This window comes from Lolium perenne, chromosome 7 (genome assembly GCF_019359855.2).
Source record: "Lolium perenne isolate Kyuss_39 chromosome 7, Kyuss_2.0, whole genome shotgun sequence".
In the NCBI taxonomy this organism is placed as follows: domain Eukaryota; kingdom Viridiplantae; phylum Streptophyta; class Magnoliopsida; order Poales; family Poaceae; genus Lolium; species Lolium perenne.
The window spans coordinates 109,254,969-109,278,948 of record NC_067250.2 but is presented as its reverse complement, the minus strand read 5'-3'; the positions used below and the strand labels follow the sequence as shown (position 1 = coordinate 109,278,948).

At 42.2% G+C, this 23,980-nt stretch overlaps 1 protein-coding gene and 2 long non-coding RNA genes across 4 annotated transcripts; 2 read left to right on the top strand and 1 right to left on the bottom strand.

The window, feature by feature from the left end:
* Positions 1-546: 546 nt before the first annotated feature.
* Positions 547-7,234, top strand: LOC127316184 (uncharacterized). Of its 2 annotated transcripts, XR_011749001.1 has the most exons (7): positions 547-618; positions 705-854; positions 1,129-1,285; positions 1,374-1,459; positions 1,842-1,889; positions 1,986-2,058; positions 6,850-7,234. It is a non-coding gene; the product is annotated as an uncharacterized lncRNA (long non-coding RNA). The 2 variants fall into 2 exon arrangements; XR_011749002.1 differs by lacking the exon at positions 1,842-1,889 and having other exon boundaries at positions 1,943-2,058.
* Positions 7,235-17,224: 9,990 nt separating this feature from the next.
* LOC127312654 (histidine-containing phosphotransfer protein 1) lies at positions 17,225-21,641 on the top strand. The gene is made up of 7 exons (XM_051343192.2): positions 17,225-17,947; positions 18,019-18,099; positions 18,223-18,353; positions 18,444-18,512; positions 19,716-19,787; positions 20,508-20,580; positions 21,035-21,641. The coding sequence occupies exons 2-7, from the start codon at positions 18,043-18,045 to the stop codon at positions 21,065-21,067; spliced, it is 435 nt and encodes a 144-aa protein (XP_051199152.1). The 5' UTR covers positions 17,225-17,947; positions 18,019-18,042; the 3' UTR covers positions 21,068-21,641.
* A 1,230-nt stretch (positions 21,642-22,871) lies between these two features.
* On the bottom strand, positions 22,872-23,464 carry LOC127315761 (uncharacterized). The gene is made up of 3 exons (XR_011747924.1): positions 23,200-23,464; positions 23,020-23,118; positions 22,872-22,949 (listed from the first exon to the last, which is right to left on the bottom strand). It is a non-coding gene; the product is annotated as an uncharacterized lncRNA (long non-coding RNA).
* Between the last annotated feature and the right edge of the window lie 516 nt (positions 23,465-23,980).

Here is a 23,980-nt window from a genome sequence, read left to right as displayed (position 1 = left end):
GCCGCAACCTGTCGGCGTGAGCAGCGTTCAAGACCATCGGCGCCATGCGTCGAGTGGAAACGGCGGGCACGGTCCAGACATCAGGGTGAGCTCATCCCAGTAGTTGTTTAGCTGCAGAATTATGTAGTTCCAACCAACTGGTTATTATTATTGGTTTCCATGTGGTAAATAAGGTAATTAAGCTATCTAATTATATACTTCAAGCTCCTGCTTCCTCTCTCCCTCTCTCGTTTTTGTGATGGTATTTTGATATGTGCGTGTGTTGTTGCTTTGTAGGTTACGAGCTGCAGCGAGGGGCCGCAACCTGTCGGCGTGAGCAGCGTTCAAGACCATCGGCGCCATGCGTCGAGTGGAAACGGCGGGCACGGTCCAGACATCAGGGTGAGCTCATCCCAGTAGTTGTTTAGCTGCAGAATTATGTAGTTCCAACCAACTGGTTATTATTATTGGTTTCCAAGAGTGGCTATAAAGGACTGCCAGGTTAACTAAACTTTGTTGATTCATTCTTTCTGCTTGCAGGAAGCTACTATTCAACAGAGACACAAGTAACAACAACACGAGGTCTATATACTATGATCCGACCATCTAAAACAATCCAACGGTGTTTGACCCTTCCAGGTTCGATGTATGCATTGCAGGCTAAAAGAATTAGTGCCACATATATAACTTTGTGACATAGGCTGATGGTACATTTTGTTTGACAGCTGCATAACATGCCGAAGAACAATAATCCAAGAAAAAAAAGAGGGGTCAGCATTGTTTTGCAGTATTTCATATTTAGAGGAAAGAATGTCAAATTGATTCTAATTTTAATTTTGGTTATGACGCACTGCTACATATCTTGAAATAGCAAGGTAATTCTATAATTATGAATTTCTGGTCATCATCTCCCTTCCATCAATTCTTGAGTGGTTTGCTCATCAGGGTTTGAACTTTTTAGTACTTAAAACCAATATTACTTGAAATTATTTCACCTGATTTATCATTTGTTCTTCCATTCCGTTATTTTGACTCTGCTGCTCTCCTATCTATTCACAGAAATGCTACCTGAAATTTTCTTTCTTCATAAGAGATCATTTAGTTGGTATTGTTCAATGTTACAGATTCTATTAACCAACTCTGTTACAGCTGACAGAGTTAAGCGTATAAACTAGCGACAGAGGCTGCAAGCATGGCTTACCTAAGTGGAGCGTCATTTGTTGTTTAAATTTCCTACTATTTGTGAGCTGACACCATGCTTCATTCTCTGTTTCCAGATACTGTGGTTCTGTCTTCGTGTCTGATGGTACAGCAGAAACTGAATTTGTGCCATCAGAAACTGAATTTGTGCTCTCTAACTTATTCTGAACTTGTTTTTCTTATATTGTTTCTAGGACTATCACTTAAGTCTCGGGATTTGCCGGCATTGTTTCTAGCTGTTAGGTTGTACATCATCTCACCCACACAATGCTGGATTCAGGTACACTAGCTACTACTCTTTTTGTCATTTACTTGATTCAGTTGAGACTGAGGTCAACATATATATACCAGATTCTACGCTTCTACTGCCATTTTGGCGGTGTAAATGGTATATAATAATGCATTTGTATTCTAATTAGGTATTGATGTGTCGTAGATGGAGAGCAAGTATATGCATTTCAGTATCTCGCCTAGGGCATAAAATTTGCATTTAGATGCAACTAAACAGTTGTTTGTACCATTTTTTCCGTTTCTCTCACCAATAGTGAGTGCTATATTGAGCAGTGATGTACAGAGTATCAATGCTTGATCAGTTGTTTGGTTCAGTGATTGGTTGCAGTTCAGACATAAACTTATTTATTATTGGATTATTTGTATTTCAGAGGCTTACCGATGTTTTTTCCCTAAAGGGCTGGTGTTTACTCATAGAGGTTTGTAGTCAAACATGTTGGAGTGATCCATAATATGTCCGTTGTTTCTGTAGAAAGTATGGTTAAGCTCTACTGATCTCTTTCCAAACTCTGAAGATCATTTGCATTTGTCAAGTTGATGAGGATGGTCACTGGATCAAGATATATAGAATGAAGATCATAATGCAAAGTAAGTGTACATGCGTGATTCATGACCGGTCAAGTAATTACCATACAACAAGTAGTATCTACTTCCCTTTATTAGATGCATCTGGTCATTATCCTTGATTAAGTTGATGCGCTGAAAAGCAAGCAACCGCTAAGCTTCCTAACATTTAATTTCATATACTGCACTTTTAAATCGTAGATTGACATTAATGTCAACATCTCATGGGTGATAAGGAAACTATCTTTGCAGATGAAATCTTGAAATATGGCCGGTCATGCCATGACAATGTAATATTTTCCTTAATCATATTAGAGCATGTCCACCGTTCTGTTACCTGACAGTTGTTTATCTAGCACAGGGGTAGTCTTTTTTGTTGTTATCATCTTTAAGAGTCTGTTCTGTTAGATGACGTTTACCGATATTATAAATTTGCTTAACTGAGACTCTCAGCGTATGTTGCACTTTTCTGGATATCTGGTCGGGAGTGTTGTCGATATGCAGAAAACTTTTTGCAGATGCACATCATGAACTTGTGTCTTCCTTTTGTCATTGCGTATTTTGCCTCTGTTTCTTATTCAGCATCGTCGGTCATATTTTAAATTGTAAGATCACTCTCACTTGGATAATTGAACTTCTATAATTAAATAATCTGATGCTCTCTCATAGAAGTATCAAGTGTTATTTTCATGAAACCATGTCGTATGATTATCTTTCATGCAGTGATAAGCTGGCTATTCTGGCCTGTTTTGGTTCTAGAGTAACATACAAGTTTTAACATAGTCATTGACGTTTCTTGATTGAATTTGTAGCTGTAGAAGTTTATGTTCTTCCTTGCATGGTCTGCATTTTTAGAACTTCTACCGTCAATTTCTTTTTGAACTTGTTAGTGCATAAGATTAAAATTCATGTGATGCTATCTCATGCATATGGCAGTCTTTTTTGTGTATAGAGATGTCTTGGTATAGTCCAGGTGTGTGTCCAGATCTTATTCAACAATTACATATGCTTCGTACAACTTCATGCCATGATTGCTAAGATATCTTGCAGGCAAAAAGATTTTTGACAACACTGCAGTAACAACTAAGATATCTTGCCGTGTTCAATTCAGAATTTGTTCCTTTAGACAACACAAGTACCCCTACTGTTTGGGCCATCTAGGAGAAGCAAACAATTAGTTGGCTCCCTGCATGTTTGTTACTGTTAGTCTGGTCTGGAAATCATCTAGAAACAAAGGCATGCATCCTATGTAAAAGTCTTTTTTAGAAACATCATCAATAATAGCAAATATATTATTTTCATTGTTTTCATTTTTCAATTCACAATATAGGTACTACCATAAGGTCAATGGAAATATAGTTTCCTTGCAATTGCATCAGTTGTTGCTACTATTCTACTTATAAAGGCCTCTGGCCAACCCGGCCAAAGAAGCCACCAAAAGGGGCAAAAGCATCCTGGACGCTCGTTTCACCCTGAGCAGTAACATCTTTTGACACTAGCCATCCGATTCTGTGAATTTTTATTTACCTTGAGTTGATCTTTCATGGTCTATGACGAGTGGGGACCGTTCATGTGCGGGACCAGCAGAAAGTGGCACCGGCAGGCGCTCGCCCGCGTCGCCCATTTCCCTCTCTTCCCGTAGCCTTTTTTCACAGCTTGTGGATAGAGCATTGTCTATCTGACTACATGTCCTCTGCTTAGTCTATTTCACTGCGTGCTGGTCCCTTTGGCTCGTGGGGCTGTTTGTCGGTGAGCTGGGTCTTTCCTCCATCGGTGCTCATATGCTTCCTTTTTTACCGCCGCACGGCACTGTTGGACGGTCAGGCGCGGACCTGCGCGGGGCCCGCCGTAGTGGCCCTCATCTCTCAAACTTGCCCTCCCCTTCCCGGTCAGACCCACGAAACCTCGCTTCCCTCCTTCCTTTCCGCCGTCCTCACCCTCGCCCTCGACTGCTTCCTCTCCTCTCACCTACTCCCTCTCCTCTGCCTGCTCTGTCGCGAGGGGCCAATGGGGTTTCAGGTGGCCGACGTGTATGGTTAGGGTTAGTTCCTGCTGTTCTCTGCCTTCTGTTCTTTCTTTGTCTGGCGGCGTTGCATTGTTTTTTCTCTAAGGTGTAATTCCTACGCTGCAGGGTGCTCGACGTTCCTGCTGCGATTCTTCCACGGTTTTACTCGACTCCCGTAGCCTGGTTGGTTTCCCTCTTCTTCTCTGCTGTGCGCTTTCCCCAACCTTGCATTCTACCTGTTTGGTGCAATGGCATGGTGTCTCGTGTGCTTTTGTCTGTTTTCTTGCAGGTTGTTCCATCCGTTCTGTCGCTTTGCACAAGCTGGTTGGTGTTTCCGTGCGTTGCTGCTTTGCTAGGAGCATGCTCGCTACCTTTTCGGCCGTTCGGATCAAGGTATTGGCCTTTTTGTAGTTGAGACAATCTTGCCATCGTGGCCAAAAACGGCTCCTCTGATTTAGACATGCCAGCCAGGCATGCCACTTCCTATCTTTTTATGGTAAAAATCAAGCAATTGAATTACTGGATTTGCAAGAGTAACACTTTATCTAAGAGCAAATGGGGTGCTTGGATTAGAAATATAAAAAAATTGCTACACAATGACATGACCTTGTACTGGACCATTCTTTCTTTCTTAGCATGATGAATCTATGATTCTTTTTTTGTTTGAGGTAAGCTATTGTGCCGTCTCCTTATAGGTAGCAGGTAGCAGCAGATCTGGTTAGGGAAACACAAGAAGGAGAAAAGCAACCAGATATTGCCGCTGGTATTGCAGTAATTTCTGCCCCTCTCTCTCTTTCTCGATTTCCCTTATAACACTTGCAGAGCACATGTAGTGTAGAAAAATTAACCCTCACCTGATGGAGAAAGTCGTCATGTTGTGTGAAAATGAATGTCACATGTGGCTTGCAACTGTTTTTTTCCATTTATCAATGAAAAAAAGAGCGTTTGTGTAGAAATGTTATGTCTGACCTGATGGAGAAAGTTTCTGAAAAACCAAAACATTGCTTCTGACTGCATCTGTCCGCCTACAAGAAGTGATTTTTCCGGCTCCATGGCGAGTGGCAGTGGCTGCATCTGTTAGCCTGGCTACACATCCCCAAATCCATGGTTGGAGCTATCTCCGATCTAAGAGTTATAGTTTGGAGCTCGAATTTCTTTTGGCATGTCTCATGGTAATATACACAGGTGTATATGCAGGCGAATTCTTAGTCCATACCTTGGATGCTCGTTAATAAAATATATATGGACATAGTTTTAGTTTGCCAATTGTTTTAGTTTTCTACTTTATTACAACGTCTGTAATTCTTAGTGCTAGAAGAATTAGTGAGACTATTAGAACTAAATTCTTAATATTTAGCTGTTTTTCATGTGAGAGAAATAGCATTCTGAAAATAGCAGTGTTCTAAAGAAAAAGCTAGCAGCACTTGACGGTTTGCAGGCTCATGCTTTGGCGCCATATGTGCCTCGCCGACATTCTCAAGTGTTTCGTTCGGCGGAAACAAAGGAGAGTGATTTCAGTTTTAGTTATCTCTGGATGTTTAGGCTTATGAAGTAAATGATTTTTCCAATCGTTGGATTGGGGAATCGAGACGTATTCCCTGGAAAGAGGCTTATTTGTTGGTTGTACTATGCTGGCTGTACTTCCCTGGAACGAATCAGTTTAGGCTTATTCTCTGATTGTACTGTGCTGTCCTTTGGCTGCCCTGGATGGGGTTTAACAGCAAAAAGGTCTGGGAAGATAAGAATTTGCTAAATCCAAACAAGCTTGCGTCACAGGTGATCATTGTCACCATCTACTCACGATTGTGTTGCATGGACTCTTTTTCTGCTTGGGAAAGACCTCCTAATTAGGAATGGACATTCCTTTTTACAATACCCCTGGTTTCATTGATAGCTATGCTTAACTTGGGAGATATATGCTTTTCCTTAAGCATATTCTTTTTAGTGTTAAATGTATATCATATTCTTTGTGATATATAATTTCCTAATGAGTAGTCCTATCGCTTGAATGTTATTTTACCTTCAAGTTCCACCCTCGGAGAGATATATTTATATTGAAAATATGTATGCTATTAAGAATTTTTAATGTACTGTCATATTAGAATACCCATTACTAAATTCAGTTACAGGTACCAAACATTTTACTGCTGTACTTTGAACATAAAGATCTTATTTAACAAGATAATTTTGGATGTCGTTCTACAGGTTGATCTCCTCATTCATTTTGCTTAGACATGGGCTTGCGTTCTGTGGTGTCTTGCTTCCACTAAGAACTGCATAGGAGTTATGCTCGTCTAAAGATTCTAGAAAGGTAGCAACATTATGACCAATTTCTGCATTGTAAACACTTTTATCCATCCCTCTTCGGGTTTTCTCCATGTCTGTCCAAGATGATGAATATGAATGTGTTGGCCACATGAGTTGACATCAGTAGCTTGAATGCCTTGGTTGATGCCGGGGGCTTTGCCTTTTGAATTGTTAGTCTTGTGCAAAACACTGACACCTTACGAATAGTTCAGATAGTTTTGGAGAAAAGAAACAAACCTGGCAATGGAACAATCACCCTTTCCATAAATAGAACTGCACCGTAAATGCCAAGCCTTGCATAGAACTTGGAGAACAAGTCCCCTTAACGGGGATAAATTATTTCTTACTTCATATTTCTCTTTCCTTTTTCTTGCAAGGCATACCAATTGTGATATCTTTGCTGAACTGTGAACTGGAGCAAGATATTATGGATATATACTGCGCAAACACATAGGTATTGTATGAGGTTTCATTATACTCACTGATATTCCATCTACTTTCAGCTTCATGAGATGATGTGCAATGATAAAACACATGTGCACTAGCTGCGGCACTTCGAACCATGCTATGGTGCTTCACCTTCGGCTTCCCTTTGAATGTTTGTACCCATATTTGCGCTGGACATTGTCTTCCGATCATCTATGAAGATTGTGATGATTGCTACTGCAGCATGGCTGCTTGCGCTGTTTAACGAATGGGCATGGGCGGGAAGCTACTTTCAATCAATATAGAACCTGTGTTGCCCTAGACCAAGCTCAAGGGCTGGGATAGAGTTGAAGTGAGGTTTTCTCCATATATTACCTGGGGTAATTTATCATGTTGGCTACTGCCTCCTGAGTTTGTACATAATGAGACTGTCAAGTAGTAACTTGTGTTGTAAATAGAGTTTTCAAGCAATAAATTCAAGTTTGAATCTGGTACTTGCGCCTTCTGAGTTTGTACATAATGTTGTACAGTGTTATTGGACCTTCACTAAATTTACATAGAATGTACATACAAATTTCACCACTTAGGTTCTGTAATAATATAATGGTTATAATGTTGTCTCGCCTTTGCCTTTGCGCCGGGGCGCAACGGGTCATCTAGTAATAGATAGAGCGATCAATCCAACTCAGTCCTGCATCGCGCCCACACAGCCGGACAGCCCAAAGCAAGGTAATCTATCGAAGCTTCAGTTTCCTTTTTGTTTGCTCCAACTACTTATTTACAATAGATCGACCTGTGTTGTGTATTTGTCAGCTGAGTTTCCCTGGGGCTCAGCTGAGTACTAAAAATAGTTATTGATTGAGATGAAACACTTTGTTTAGTAAGACATGTTAATATATACTGTAGTTGCATGCAAGAATCACAAGTATTTTGGTCATCGTTTGGGTTAAACAAAGGAAATGATTATGTCATAATTATAGCCAACTAAGTTGTATATAGCGGAACTCAAGAAGTGATCCTCGATCTCGACGGTCACCCATCCAACAACAGCAGAAGCACGTCTCGGAGGTGGTAGCGGCTATGGAGATACAAGCTTCATGCCTTCTCCGATGAGCTCAACAAAACCTCCGATGAGCTTGACGATAATGGTGAGACCTTTGACGATCCGACAGCAAAGTGCGGTACATACAGTGCCTTGCATGCGTGTACATAAACAGTCTACGTGCAAACTTGGTAGCTTCGGGGCGAGAATCAAACGAAAACATCCGAAGATCATGCGGTCGTTAGGATGGACAGTAACGATATGATGAGCAACCACAGAGCACACAATGGTACGGACCGGCACCTCCACGGTGGTTTGCATCAGCCGGGGCTCAGCTGAGTTTCCCTAGGGTCCCCTGCCATGAACTAAATATTCGTACGGAGTGCCCAATGCATCAAGTCCACTCAAGCAGGTACAGTTTTTCTTGAGATAACATGTGATGCATGCATTGTGCATCCAGATGATCTGACAAATACATAAAAACTATATGCAAAAGGCTTATTTTTTAAGATAGAGTAACCGCTCTTTTTTTTACATACTTAATTTTACTTGGATGAAGAGCTAAATTTCGAAATCCGTTTCTTTTGCAGGATATCAACGCCATCAACATGAACTAAGAGTACAGTTCCGAAAAAAAAGCAGGAGTAATACCATCCACGCGCCTTGCTTTGCTTAGATGTTTCCATCTCAACAAGGATAGCACGGCTATTAACGCATAAATTTCTGATTCCATGAGATAAACATCCGAAGACCAAGTAAGTGTACATGCAGAGCTCAATTTCTACTTCAAGACTCTCATTAAATATATTTTTTATAATTACATCGGTAGGGGTGATAATATTCACAGCCATTCTGCAAGGACTAATATATTCATTGTTATTAATTTAATAGGCTAACACAATCTGCGCCATAAGAATATATACTCATATTACTTTTGGTCTAGATATCACTGATATAATTGGTGCAAATGTTGATGCCCATGAATATATTTTAGACTATAAATTGCTTGAGACCAGGCAATGTTGCTGAGTAGCCTCGCTCTCAGCTGTAGGATGTACATATTGAATCGAAATAAAATTTAGGATGTCTAAGCAGTAACATTTATCCACATCACTACTGGTGGTTGAAATAGGATTAGAGATGTATTATGGACAGAATGAGAAATGAACATATATTTGTCATTGCCAAGTGGCAAGCACATTATAACACAAACAAAAGGAAATACAATTCAACAAATTATATGAGACCGATCTAAGGTCGGATAACATATTTATCTGAGTAAATAAATAAAAATATAGTACATAGATCCGCACAAACTACCACATGCTCAGAAAATAATAATCCAGCTCATCAATAAATTTAAGACACCACTTTAATGCAATATCATATAAATTAATAACTAAAAATATTAGCATATATAAATTGAAATAAATATGATGGAAATGGTATAAATCCTAATCTAGCCGCGCGAGTGCGCGGGCAACCCCGCTAGTTTTTATTAAGTCAAAGTTGTAGTTGCATTTTTACTAGTTTTTAATTAAAAAAACTTATAGTTACACAAAGTAAAAAACAAAAAAACTAAAAAAAAGAAGAAAAAAAGGCAGGTCGGGCTCGTCTGTGCGCGCTCCTCCCCTCTCTCTCTCTCATGCGCGCACACGCGGCGGCCGCCGGCGAGCAGAGAGCCGCCGGGGCGAGCAGAGCGGCGGCGGCGGCCCTGGCGCCTCTCCTCTCTCTTTCTCTGCGCCGGTGATGACGAGGGGCGGCGGTGCGACGTATACAGTACGGATCCGGGCGGCGGCGACGTACACGGCGGTACACGCGGAGGGCGGCGGCGACGACAGGGCGGCGGCGACGTCACAAGGCGACGGCAGCGTGGCGACGGGCGAGGCTCGGCGACGGCGAGGCGCGGTGACGGCGAGGCGCGGTGCGGCGAGCTCGATCGATCGGCAGAGAGACGGAGCGAGGCGAAGAAGACGATGTGTGGAGCGACGGTTTGGGAAAATTATTTATAGCCCCCCCTTTAGTCGCGGTTGGGGAGGAGAGCCACGACTAAAGGGTACCCTTTAGTCGCGGTTGGCCAGCCCAACCGCGACTAAAGGCTTTTTTCGCCGGTTTTTCGTTCCCGCGCGCACACAGACCTTTAGTCGCGGTTGGCGAGTATTTTTCGAATTACTTTTTGTTTTTCAAAATGTTAAAAATACAGAAAAACTCAGAAAAATAAAACTAATTCATTTCAAAATGTTTAAAATACATATAATATATCAAAAAATTCATAAAAATAAAACTAATTCAATTCAAAATTTAAAAAATACAAATAATATATCAAAAAATTCAGAAAAATAAAACTAATTCAATTCAAAATTTAAAAAATACAAATAATATATCAAAAAATTCATAAAAATAAAATTAATTCAATTCAAAATTTTAAAAATACAAATAATATATCAAAAAATTCAGAAAAATAAAACTAATTCAATTCAAAATTTTAAAAATACAAATAATATATCAAAAAATTCATAAAAATAAAACTAATTCAATTCAAAATTTTAAAAATACAAATAATACATCAATAAATTCAGAAAAATAAAACTAATTCAATTCAAAATCTTAAAAATACAAATAATATATCAAAAAATTTAGAAAAATAAAACTAATTCAATTCAAAATTTTAAAAATACAAATAATATATCAAAAAATTCAGAAAAATAAAACTAATTCAATTCAAAATTTCTTCCCGGCCGCCTCTGTCTTCTCGTTGGCCCCCTCTTCCCGCCTCTGTCTTTCCGCCGACCCCCTCTTCCCGCCTCGTCTTCCCGCCATTTCTTCCCTGTCTTCCCGCCTCTTTCTTCCCGCCAATTTTTTCCCGCCAATTTCTTCCCGCCTCTTTCTTCCCGCCACTTTCTTCCTGCCTCCTGTCTTCCCGCTCCCATTTTTCCCGCCATTTGTCACTCCATATATGTAGCCCGGCTTGGCCAGCATTATCACATCTCTACAATCTCTCATCACTCTCTCATGGCTTCCACCGCACCCACTCTAACCTACCAGCAGGTGGAGGAGCTTTGCGCCTCGAACTACCCTTGCCCACCGGGCTACCGCGTCCCCGCCGGCTGGAGCCTAAGCGCCGGCGGCGTGCCGGTCCCTCCCGTCCCTCAGGGTACTGCGCGCCGGGCGGCCATCACGAACCACTACTACCTCGACCTCACGCCGGAGCAGCGGATGAATCCCCGCTGGCATCCCGATAACCAGCATACTTGGGAAGCCTTCTTCATCAATCGGCGTGAGAGGGCGCTCGCCAGGTATGAGGAGGACGGTCTGCCTCCCGGGAACTTCCACGAGGCCGGCCGTCGGCTATGGTGGTACGGCCGGACTCGCAGAGCGTCATGGACTACATTACGGCCGGCGATATCCCCCGCCTGCGCTACCCTCGGTTCGAGCCACGAGCGCCGACGACAATGACGACGACAGCAGCGACGACGACGGCGGCAACTTAGAAGGCAACGACTACCAGTACAACGGCGGCGGCTATGAAGACTACGAGTATGCATATTATACGCCTAGGCAGGAGTATGACTGAATCACTCCAAATTTCATGTATCATCAGTGCTATCTCGAGTCAATTGAATCATTCGAAAATGGACACCAAACACATCACGGGTAATATAATTCACATGATCCATTCAACAAAGTTTGGTACAATAAATTATTACACATCATTTCTTTCCTTGTGCCCCTGCTTGCTTACGATTGTGCCGTATCCATGGAGCATCCTCATCATTTAACTTAATGCTTGGGTCGGTGTTCACTTTGAAGGGCGGAATTTCAGCAAACATATTATAATCTTTTGACATGTCTGTCTTGTCCTCCACTCCCACGATGTTTCTTTTCCCTGAAAGAACAATGTGGCGCTTTGGATCATCGCATGATGTACTGATCGTTTTCTTATCTTTCCGTTTCTTCGGTTTGCTACTCATGTCCTTCACATAGAAAACCTGAGTGACATCTTTCGCTAGGACGAATGGTTCGTCAAGGTAACCAAGATTGTTGAAATCCACCATTGTCATTCCGTATTGCTGGTCCACCTTTACCCCACCTCCTGTTAGCTTGAACCATTTGCACCGGAACAAAGGGACCCTAAAGGAGGGTCCATAGTCAAGTTCCCATATCTCCTCTATGTAACCATAATATGTGACCTTTTGCTCATTCTCGGTTGCTGCATCAAAGCGGACACCACTATTTTGGTTGGTGCTCTTTTTATCTTGGGCGATCGTGTAAAATGTATTCCCATTTATCTCGTACCCTTGGAAAGTCGTTATAGTCGAAGATGGTGTCTTGGCCAACATGTACAGCTGATCTATAACATGATCGTCATTCATTAAATGTTTTCTCAACCAACTGCCGAAAGTCTCCATGTGGGCCTTCCTAATCCAGGATTCAGGCTTCCCAGTGTTGTCCGAGCGTAAAATATTCTTGTGTTTCTCAAAGTACGGAGCCACCAAGCTGGAATTGGTCAGAACTGTGTGGTGTGCTTCAGTTAGAGAATGGCCGTCCATACATATCGTTGATTTCCTTCCGATCGTGCCTTTTCCACTTAGTCTCCCCTCGTGCCGCGATCGAGGAAGACCAATCGGCTTAAGGTCAGGAACAAAGTCAACACAAAACTCAATTACCTCCTCATTTCCATAGCCCTTGGCGATGCTTCCTTCTGGCCTAGCACGGTTACGAACATATTTCTTTAATATTCCCATGAACCTCTCGAAGGGGAACATATTGTGTAGAAATACAGGACCGAGAATGGAAATCTCATCGACTAGGTGAACCAGGAGGTGCGTCATAATATTGAAGAAGGATGGTGGGAACACCAACTCGAAACTGACAAGACATTGGATCACATCGTTCTGTAACCGTGGTAGAACTTCTGGATTGATTACCTTCTGAGAGATTGCATTGAGGAATGCACATAGCTTCACAATGGCTACTCGAACATTTTCCGGCAGGAGCCCCCTCAAAGCAATCGGAAGCAATTGCGTCATAATCACGTGGCAGTCGTGAGACTTCAGGTTTTGGAACTTTTTCTCCGCCATGTTTATTATTCCCTTTATATTGGACGAGAATCCAGACGGGACCTTCATACTGCTCAGGCATTCAAAAAAGATGACCTTCTCTTCTTTGGTCAGAGCGTAGCTGGCACGACCTTGAAACCGTTCCGGATGCCGGTCATCAGGGTCTTTCAAACGTTGCTGGTCCTGCCGTGCTTCCTTTGTATCATTTGTCTTCCCATACACGCCCAAGAAGCTTAGGAGGTTCACGCAAATATTCTTCGTAACATGCATCACGTCGATTGCAGAGCGGACTTCTAGGACTTTCCAATATTCTAGCTCCCAGAATATAGATTTCTTCTTCCACATGGCTGCGTGCCCGTCAGCTCCTTCGAACTGATTGTCCGCTAGGACCCTTTCCAAAGATGACTTTCAAATCCTTGACCATATCAAATACCTCAGCACCAAGTGTGTTCCGCAGTGCTTCGGCCGGTGATCTGCCTTGCCGTTGTAATGCTTGCCTTTCTTTCTTACTGGATGAATTTTCGGAAGAAATCGACGATGCCCAAGGTACACGTTCTTCTTACAATTTGGCAAATGTACACTTTCAGTCTCATGTAAGCAATGCGTGCATGCATTGTATCCCTTATTTGACAGTCCCGAAAGGTTACTAAGAGCAGGCCAATCGTTGATGGTTACGAAAAGTAACGCTCGTAGGTCAAATTCCTCTTCTTTGTGCTCATCCCACACACGGACACCAGGTCTGCCCCACAGCTGTAAAAGTTCATCAACTAATGGCCTTAGGTACACATCGATGTCGTTGCCGGGTTGCTTCGGACCTTGGATGAGCACTGGCATCATAATGAACTTCCGCTTCATGCACAATCAAGGAGGAAGATTGTAGATGCATAGAGTCACGGGCCAGGTGCTATGGCTGGAGCTCTGCTCGCCAAAAGGATTCATGCCATCCGTACTTAGACCAAATCTTATGTTCCTTGCGTCAGCTGCAAAATCTTTGAACTCTCTGTCGATCTTTCTCCATTGCGTTCCATCTGCGGGGTGTCTCAACTCCCCGTCCGACTTACGGTCCTCTTTGTGCCATCGCAATAACTTGGCATGCTCTTTGTTCCTGAACAGACGTTTCAACCGTGGTATTATAGGAGCATACCACATCACCTTGGCGGGAACCCTCTTCCTGGGTTTCTGGCCCTCAACATCGTCACCAGGGTCATCGCCTCTGATCTTATAACGCAATGCTGTGCATACCGGGCATTCATTCAAATTCTCGTATTCACCGCGGTAGAGGATGCGATCGTTGATGCATGCATGTATCTTCGTAACCTCTAAACCTAGAGGGCAGACAACCTTCTTTGCTTCGTACGTATCGGCGAGCAACTCGTTATTCTTTGGAAACATATTCTTCAACATTTTCAGCAAGTTTTCAAATGCCGAGTCAGCTACACCTGCCTGTGCCTTCCATTTCAGCAAATCCAGTGTGCAGCCCAGCTTTTTCAGACCATCATCGCATCCGGGGTACAGCGCCTTTCTGTGATCCTCTAACATGTGATCCAAATTCTCCCTCTCCTTTTCAGTTTCGCAGCTTCTCCGTGCATCAGCAATGGTCCGACCAAGATCATCAACGGGATCATCACGTGCCTCTTCTTCACCTTCCCCTTCACCTTCCCCTTCACCTTCAGCATCCTCCATGAAAGTATCACCGAAATGAGCAAGATAGCTTTCATCGATGAAATCATCCCCTTCTTCATCTTCTTCCATTATAACCCCTCTTTCTCCATGCTTGGTCCAACAATTATAGCTTGGCATGAAACCGTGCCGAAGCAGGTGCATGTGAACATCTCTTGAGGAAGAGTAACCCTTCTGATTCTTACAGTTAACACATGGACAGATAACAAAACCCCCCTGCTTGTTCGCATTAGCCACTACGAGGAAATCTTTCAAACCCGTAGTGAACTCGCCGGAGAGTCGGTTACCGTACATCCATTGCCGATTCATCTGCATTATTATAATATAAAATATATAATTAACCATCATGCATTTGTTAAACTAACTAGCTACAAACAATATAAATTAAACAATGAACTACACACATGCATATTTTATCAATGACACATCAAAGGTTCAAGTTGCTAACCGCGATCGAGGAGGAAAAAATAAATGAGAAAGCTCAAGTGTGGCTCCAACACTTCATATCATGTTTGTTTCATGCTCTTGGGGCATTTCATCAAACACCTTATGTGCATAAGAGGAACCAAAAGCAAACCTAACACCCACTTGTGAAGTTTGTGAAGAGAATGGCTCTAAATGGCTAAGTGTTGGCTGCTGGATGGGTATATATAGGGGAGGGGCTTTAGTCGCGGTTGGCCTGGCTATAGGGGAGGGGCTTTAGTCGCTGGATGGCTCCAACCGCGACTAAAGTCCCTCACGTGCACCAGCTGGCCACCGAGCGCCCTGGGCCCAGGCCTTTGGTCGCGGTTCGCCTCCCGAACCGCGACTAAAGGTCCCATTAGTCGCGGTTCCTATAGTTTCGCGACTAATGGGGCTGGACGGAAGCCTGTTTTTCTACCAGTGTGATCCCCCTTCAGCAACTTCTTGTGCTGGGTCAATTACGACCGAGGAGGAATTCGCTTCTGCGATGTGTTCGAAGAAATGCCCAAGCTAGTTTACCTCTGGCTGCCCATTCGTCCTCGTGATATAATTTTCTAACTAATTCTGGTTAACTCATGTTTAGTAGAGTGGCATCATATATCCTTGCAATTCAATATATATACCATATGTCTGTTATTAATCCCAACTACGAATGCATCTGCATTAGTGTTGGAGAACTGAAAACCTTGAGTGATCTAATACCAAACACCAACGTTCATGCTAGGTATTGTGCTAAAGCAAATGGTTTGAGATAAAGGTGCGAGATCAACTTTATGATAGCATCACCATACAGGATACTAGAATGTATAGTTAAACCCTTATTAAGCATGGACTCAGAGCTGGGATTCACTCGTAGTGGCTGCTTTGAGCATGGAGCAATCCTAATTAAATACGACTCAGCAAGTCATGCACATGCACCAGCTCACATGTTACACTTCTCATGCTAATTCAGACAATTTGATTTGTGAATGAAATGCCTATCTTGAAAACAAATCAGAGGCCCAATAGCACAGCACAAGTTCCTAGTTCAACTATATAGGTAGCGTTTATACGAGTATCCATCATTCATGTATTAGCAATACGGAATCATAAATGGAAACAAACAATAATTCGTTTAAAAACAGTAAATCATAGGCAAAAAAAATTCCCATTTTTGTTATCATCTAATTCTTGCAGGAGCTAAACGAACATCAGCTTCTTAACAAGCAATAGAGAAAGTTACAGAAGAATTCTTGCTAGGCATGCATAGTTATTTATAGCCTAACATAGATCACCATAAGTATATGGTCCCATTAAAAATTGTGCCAGCAAAGGTAAGAAACCAAGGACCAAATGTCATCCAGTTGAGTGTAAAGGTAACACCCAGATTGTCAGGCCGATGATGAGATCTGAGTGACAACCTATGTTAGATGCAGCGATTAACGTGGTCCCAGCTTGGCTTAGGTGCATGACTGTCAGAGCAGGGAAATTAACATTGATTAAATCCGTGCTGATCAACTGCTTGTCGCTGATGCTCCAATTTGCCGTTTTGAGGAGATAGGTAAAAGTCTGAGAGCTTTTTTTGGCCCGGAAAGAAGGTGCAAGGTGGACAATGCCTGCTATCTTGGAACAATATAAGAAAAACTCATTGTTTTGGTGGCCTGGGAGTAGAAAATTTGAGACTACAAGGCCTGGCACTGAGAGTGAGGTGGGAGTGGCCCAGAAGGAGAAAAGACCTTGGCAGGGCCTCCCGATGCTTAAGGACACTGGAGCACGAAGTTTAAACGGACCGAACAACGGTGTTTTGTTATTCCGCTGCACTGACTTCACATGAGAGATACTAGACTAGAAAGAAAGATGCATGTATATGACCATCCACATAGGCTGGCAGGTGATTAGAAAAGCAAAGGTTGCAAGCTCTGCTGTCCGCTCGTTGGGTCTCTTGTCTTTTTAGCCAAGGTTGCAAGCTATGATGCTGAGTTGTTGCTTTGCTTCAGACAAATCCAACAATGGTCTTCTGTCTTTGCAGAACTGGACAAGAATATTAACTAGGTACAGGCCTATGTTTGCCAAGCTCCAAATTACTCGTCGAATACTTCTGTCATTTTTTTGTCTCTAGTAATAAAGCAGTAGTAGAATTTGCAGTCACAAACACACTTGTATTTGTGCACTTCAAAGGAAATTCAAAAAATTCTTACATCATTCATGACATTAGCTAAGTACTCAAGTTAATTGGGAACGTACTTTAGTATATATGTGCATGTAATACCCTTCGTCCATTGATGACAGTAGACATGTATTTCGTACTCACCTCATTTAATACCCTGCGTCCATTAATGACAGTATGTGTCATCAACCGGCCACACTACTGTTATGTTGACACGCCTTGGGAGGTGGAGCATGTGTTCTTCAGATTTACATGCATAATAAAACTACCTCTTAGCTGTAAATAAATGAATAAAGCTACTACACAAGGTATCCAATGGAAGTATAACTTGGTCTAGACAGTAAAATTAAGTACTCCAAATGAAAATAAACGGTATCCGATAAAACTTCCCCTACACCGTTTAAGCATCAATCATATTAAGTAGAAACATTTAATACAATCAATTGGTTTAAGACTTAAAAGTTATGGAATTGAACTCTTCCTACGCCCTGTCAATCATATAACTTATTGCGCAAAAAAAATTTATAATATTTGATGGGTAAATAAAAGGTATCCAATTAAACTATGCTTACATTTGACCAGTCAAATAGACTAAGGGCCAAAATGATTTAGAATTAATTCTAAACTTGGCATTTCTCAATGAGAAAGGGGTGTGCTATGACAAAAATAATAAATGAGAGCAATAAATAGCAGGAAGAGGATAGCTGTCCACTTCCAACCTGCGGTGTGTGTGTGTGTAAGTTGGGTGGCTTGGGAGTCCAATTCCCCTATATATACCACACCCGGTCAGTCCCAATCACCATCCATTCCTACTGTTCCCGCATCACCCCTCCTCTCCTCACTTCCTGCTCGCTAGCTCGAGTCGACGCTTCAGGTAGCCATGGCAGCCACGATGAAGCTCAGCACCCTTGGTTCTGCAGCCAGCATGTTAAGCACGGTGAGCGCTTTACTATTGCACTGCCATCTGTGCGGAGTTTTAGTTTCTCCTTTGGTGGATGACTAACTTGATAGTGTTGGGGAATTCGATGTTTTTTGCTTTGCGTTTATTTTCCTGGGTTAGGGTTTGTTCGACGAGCAGTTCCAGAAGTTGCTTCTGCTCCAGAACAAGAGCGACCCAAACTTCGTTACCGAGACCATCACCATGTTCTGCGAGGACGGCGAGCAGACCATTGCTGAGCTCACCAAGCAGCTGTAAGTGTGCTACCTCTGCTGGCTCGCTTGCGATGTTCTGTGTAATCAACTGTTTGACTCTTTGCTTGGGATCGGTTGCTGTGTGTGCAGGGGCAAGCAATGCGTGAACTTCGATGAGGTAGCTACTTTTGTGCATAAGCTTGAGGGCTGCAGTGCAAGGTGAGGCTCTTTTCTTTGTCTTTTATGTCCTGTACTACCATTGGCGCTTCCCATCCATATGGGGAGGGATGAAGTATGTTTGTCCCTTGTAGTGAATAATCATGTACATCTCCATTCCGTACACATCGGTGGCGTCTTCTAAGTATTTCAGGGACAAGTTGAGATCCGTTTGGCTGTTTAACCGTTTCATGGTTTAGATCTGACAAATTATTTGTCGTTTCACTATTTTGTGATTTAAATCCGACCAATCATTTTGTCGTTGTGCTGTTTTATTGTTAGATCTGACAAACCCTTTGGCTGATGTAGGTTCGGCAAACTGTCTGGCCGTTTCAGGGATTTTATCGTCTAGATCCAGCAAACTATTTTTCTGTTTTAGCATTTCATGATTTAGATACGACAAATCATTTTCGTTGTACTGTTCAATTACTGATCCTACAAACCATTTAGTCGATGTATATACGACAAACCGTTTGGCTGTTTTAGTGTTCTACATGGTTGAGATCCGACAAACCGTTTAGCCATTGTGCTTCTTTATGCTTTATATCTGACATATATGAACTGCTTTCCACAAATTGGATAGCTGAAGGAGTATCACTCCATACTCTGCCAAGTCAAGTGTTACTTCCAATTATTTTTGGAGGGTTTGACATTGGATCTGTCATTGTAGTGTAGTGTTAAAATAGATAAGGCAGTTTTACATGTTTCCCCTTTGCTTCGCACAAACAAATAACAAAGATTTTTGTGATTTGGTGGTTTGTTGTGCTGGTATTTAGGTTTCCAAACCATGGTTTTTGTAGTTTCATGCAGAAGATTTTGTCAAGTTAAGCAATAAATATTTATGGTAACATAATTATTACAGAGACTAATTTTATCATGCTTAGAAACTAATATTATTGTGCTTAAGAACAATTGTTATTATGCACAAAGCATCATAAGGCCCAATCAATTTAGATTTCTTATGTTTACGGTATCTATGTGACTTTTTATGGAATCAAAGTTTGTTAGCCAATAAGTGCGTCTTTTCTTACCCTGGGTTTTCTCGGTTGCATTTAATTGACTTGTTATCTCATATATGGAAAATCACAGTGATATATTTGTATTTCATTGGAAAGAAGTGAAGGGAAAGAAATATCATGCTCTTTAATCATTCATTAAAGAAAATTTGGTGGTACATTCCTGATTGTATAGTATTGCATGTTGCAGTGTTGGTGCTAAGAGAGTGAAGAATACCTGCATTCAATTCCTTGAGTTTTGTAAGGAGAAGAGCAGAGATGGGTTAGTATCTTGTATCACTATGTCATAGTATTGTATTTCTATCAGCGTCTTATTTGAATTCTTATAGTGAATGTTGCCTAGTTTTATCTACTCATCTACTGTAATGGCCTTATTTTTAATTTTTTCAGAGTATTTATCGATCCAATTGCATATTCATTACTTTTATAAACTGCTAAAATATTCAGTCTATAAAGGCATGAAAGGTTTGGCTGAGTCTACTGAGCTTGGTGGGTTAAGAGTGTAACAGTACAATTTTGTACTCAAATGTGTGCTTTAAGAATGTTATACTAAATATTGAAAACTACTACACATGTTTGCAAACACCTGGGCCTTCTTTACTGAACAAGGAATTATAATAACATTTAAATCTTTAAAAGTGAAACTAAGTTGCTATCATCTCTGAATATTGCACAGCTATCCAGTAAATAAACCTATAACTGGTTGATGTTTCAATCTTCTAATTGATGCTACTTCCAGAATATAGTTGTTATTTTTCGTTATAGTTAACCCTCTACTCCGTTAGATTGTATGTTTTGTTTAGGAAGTATGTTCAGGAGGACATTCACAAGGCTTTCCTTCCGAAACTTTTATGATAATCCTGTCCATGGAAATATTTATTCTTCTAGAGTAAATTTGTAGTAGCCAATTATGAATTTGCTCCTTTCGTTAGCTGCTAATGGGAAAGAGCTTCATAACTTACTGAATTGTTTTCCTTGCCAGGTGCCTGAAGACACTGGATACTCTGAGGGTTGTTTTCGATGAAGTGAGCGGCAAGTTTAAGGATATGCTTCAGGTATTTACCGTACTTTTTCTAAAACTCGTGTGGAACTCTCAGTAATATTGCACTAAACTGGGTTGGCCATCTTCAATGGAAAAAATATTCCAAAGATTCTTCTATACGCAAAATATTAAACTGGACAAAAGAAAAGATGCAATCAAATCAATCCACTTAGTTTGCTGCATAACAAAAAATGAAAATCATGTTGATGAAGTTACAGACATTAAATTACTAGTAACATTCGTGCAAGGTAAACAAGCTTGGATACGGCATCTTCATCTATTGTTGTGTAAATCTCTGTAGCATCTGCAGTTGAAAACCTTTGTTGACTGAACTGTTTTGGGTACATGTGATATCTGAATCCTAGCTTCATGTTGCACTACTGTTTACTAGAATTTTTGACCTCTCAATTTCTCACAGCATTGATAGACTTGATGCAACTGTCTTGATATTTTGTTTTTCAATGCAGCTGGAGCAGCAGCAAGCCGGAGCAACAAAGTGAGAGCCACATGTTGGGACGGCACTACTGCCTTTGAAGTTGTAGAACAAGATTTGCTTCTGTGAGGTCGCCTGAAGCTTCTTATCGGAAAACTGGTCATTTAGCGTCGCCGATATCTGTGTTACTCTCGGCAGTGTCATTTTTAGTTCTCAGTGGTTAAATAACAATCATCCGCCGTCATTTTGCGGATCGTCAGTGGTTAATCTGGCTGCTCAGTTCTGGCAAGCCAGTTTCGGTCGTAGGAGTGCAGAAGCAGTGTAATGTCGACAGAGTCATGCCTCGGCCAGTGTATCGGCTGTGGTTGTTTGTTGTGGAGAACATTGTGTGTTATTCTAATTTCAAGTTATGTTGTGTTGGGGAAATTTTTATTGCTATAGAATTCCTCAGCTCAAGTTATTTTCTATTCAGTCTCAGGTGTGTTTTTCGTGCCTAGGGATTCTTCTAGAGTGCACAAATATCATGTTGGTTCTGTGCTAGCTGGTATATGGAAACAGTTCAATACCCGGATGAACTGATGAGGTAACACTCTTAGCAACCTGTCAGACATGGAGCATACCGGAAAACTTGGATGCTTTATTTACAATATATTGTACCCCTGAGTTGCATGTAAGTGATGGATATACTGGAAGGCCGAGATCAACTTCTGGTAGCTTTTTATGCTACCAGAAGCATCACTGGGGAAAATCGTGATCATCGCAATTGCCGACATAAGCCTGCAACCACTGCAATCTGAGCACGGAACTGTATTGTGTGAGTGCAGACATTTTCCCATTTGGCTGCACACGTGATCTCTGGCCGCCTCTCGATTTACACAAAAATAACCCTTTTTTTTAAAAGAAAAGCACCCTCTGGCCGAACTATTTGACCCATCTAACCCTTTTGTGTGGCGCTCTTCTCATCGGCGCCCATGCGATCGGTGCCACACATCCATGCCGACGTGGCGCGGTCAACGCTGACCAGCCGACGTGGCAGGATTGTGGCGTCATTCACATCGGTGCCACACATGTCAAGTTATATGTCGAAAACATCCAGGGACTCCGGACGCTTAGTCCTTAGCCGTTTTGGCGAGCCTGTTTGTGTGGCGCCGACGCCATGGATAATTGTCTTACAGTATGTTTCGGGCCATTATGTTGTTATGTGTGGCACCCATGTCATCGGCGCGACACTGTGAAGTGTGGCGCCCATGCCATCGGCGCCACACATTGACTTGGGTATAAAAATCAAGAAAACTGACAGGCATGGTTGCAAAGTGACTACTCATATCAATAGCAATTTCGTACACACATCATACACATAAAAACATCATAGCTAACATCGTAGCATATAGATTCATACAATTTAAGATAGAATTCAAACAACACGTAGCAATGACGACATGGTCCCAAATGACATAGTTAGAGTTCATCGAAGATAGAGTTCACACAACACATAGCAAATCCATCTAAGATCGACGTCCCCTCCTCGTGGGCTGCTTCCTCCGTGGTGGTGGCGGTGATGCTTCTTCCTCCACCTCTTCCTCTGAGGAGGAAGGCTCATCGTTCCTCATCCTCCTCAAAGCTGACCTCTTCGGCGGCTCCTCGTCAGACTCAACGACAACCTTCTTCCCTCGGTTCGTGCAGTCTTCCGGAGTGTAACGGTTTGGAGCCTTCCCCCTAGGCTTCAACATGTACGCAGACCGTGCGCCTTGCTCCTTGGCTTGACTCAGAATTGTGTCGTCAGGAATCTTCACAAACAGCAACACATGGTTAGAAAAAGTTGAAATTTCGCACATGTTTGACGGCAACAAAAGAGTCCACACCTCCGAACCACGACGTTCATCTTCAGAAGAGGATGTAGGAATTTCGCCCTTGCGGCAACCTAGCAAGTTGCCTAACCGCCGCAACTTCTGCGTCATGAAACTCATGGTTACAAAGCCGCCAAAAGGAATAGCTTACATTCAAAGTTGGTGACCATACCTTAATGAAATACCGCATCGCTCCGATAGGCTTTTCATCTCTATGGCTCTGATCCCAAATAACCTCACACTCGTCAGCTGTTTTTTGGATCTCGGACCGCTGTGAAAAACATATTAAACACAATTTGAGCGAGCACATGCCAATATAGATGATGTACTAGCTAATGAGAGAATACATTACCACAAAGTTCAGGGAGGAAGCAATAGAAGTCGATCTCCCTGCTCGAGCAATCCTGTCGTACTGGCTTTGCGCAACCTCATCGAACGCGATGGGCTCGTCCAAGATGTCTTCATCATACGCGTAGTTCACTAACTCGATACGCGTGTTTTGATGAAACCACTGGATATAGTTGTTGAAGGCGGTCGCGTCGTACGGGACAACCTCGACATGTCCGCCAAGCCGTACCGCCTCCAAACAGTTTTCGAACGCTGACACGTGAATCCTATGATAGACATGCCAATTCGTGATCTTCCTCTGCCGCTGCCTATCAAGCCTGCAAGACATTGGAGCACAATGGATAAAGTAAGATTGTATCGCTTCAATCAACAAGTTTCCATCGCATGATTCAAGAAGTTTACCTATGGAGCGCGTGATCCGTGTCTTGCCACTGAGGTGGGCTCTCCTGATACAACCCAAACTGTCTCATCACTCTTTGCGGCTGGTGGTATTCAACAAGCCACATGCATATGAGTGGGTACCGCATACACCAGAAAGCCGACTCCTCTGTGCACTTTGGGTGGAGGTCAGTCATCGCCGCACCAATACGGTAAAAGCTACCATATGGCTCCCAATCCACCTACAACATACAAATATTTCAAAATTTACAACACGCCAATGAAATTGATGAAATAGGATAGCAAAAGTGTGATGGCTTAAAATCGGTTACATGCTCAGAGGTAAGAGTGTTTAACTCCTCAGTGTAGTGCATGTACATGACAATTGGATCGTTCGTCATCTCCGG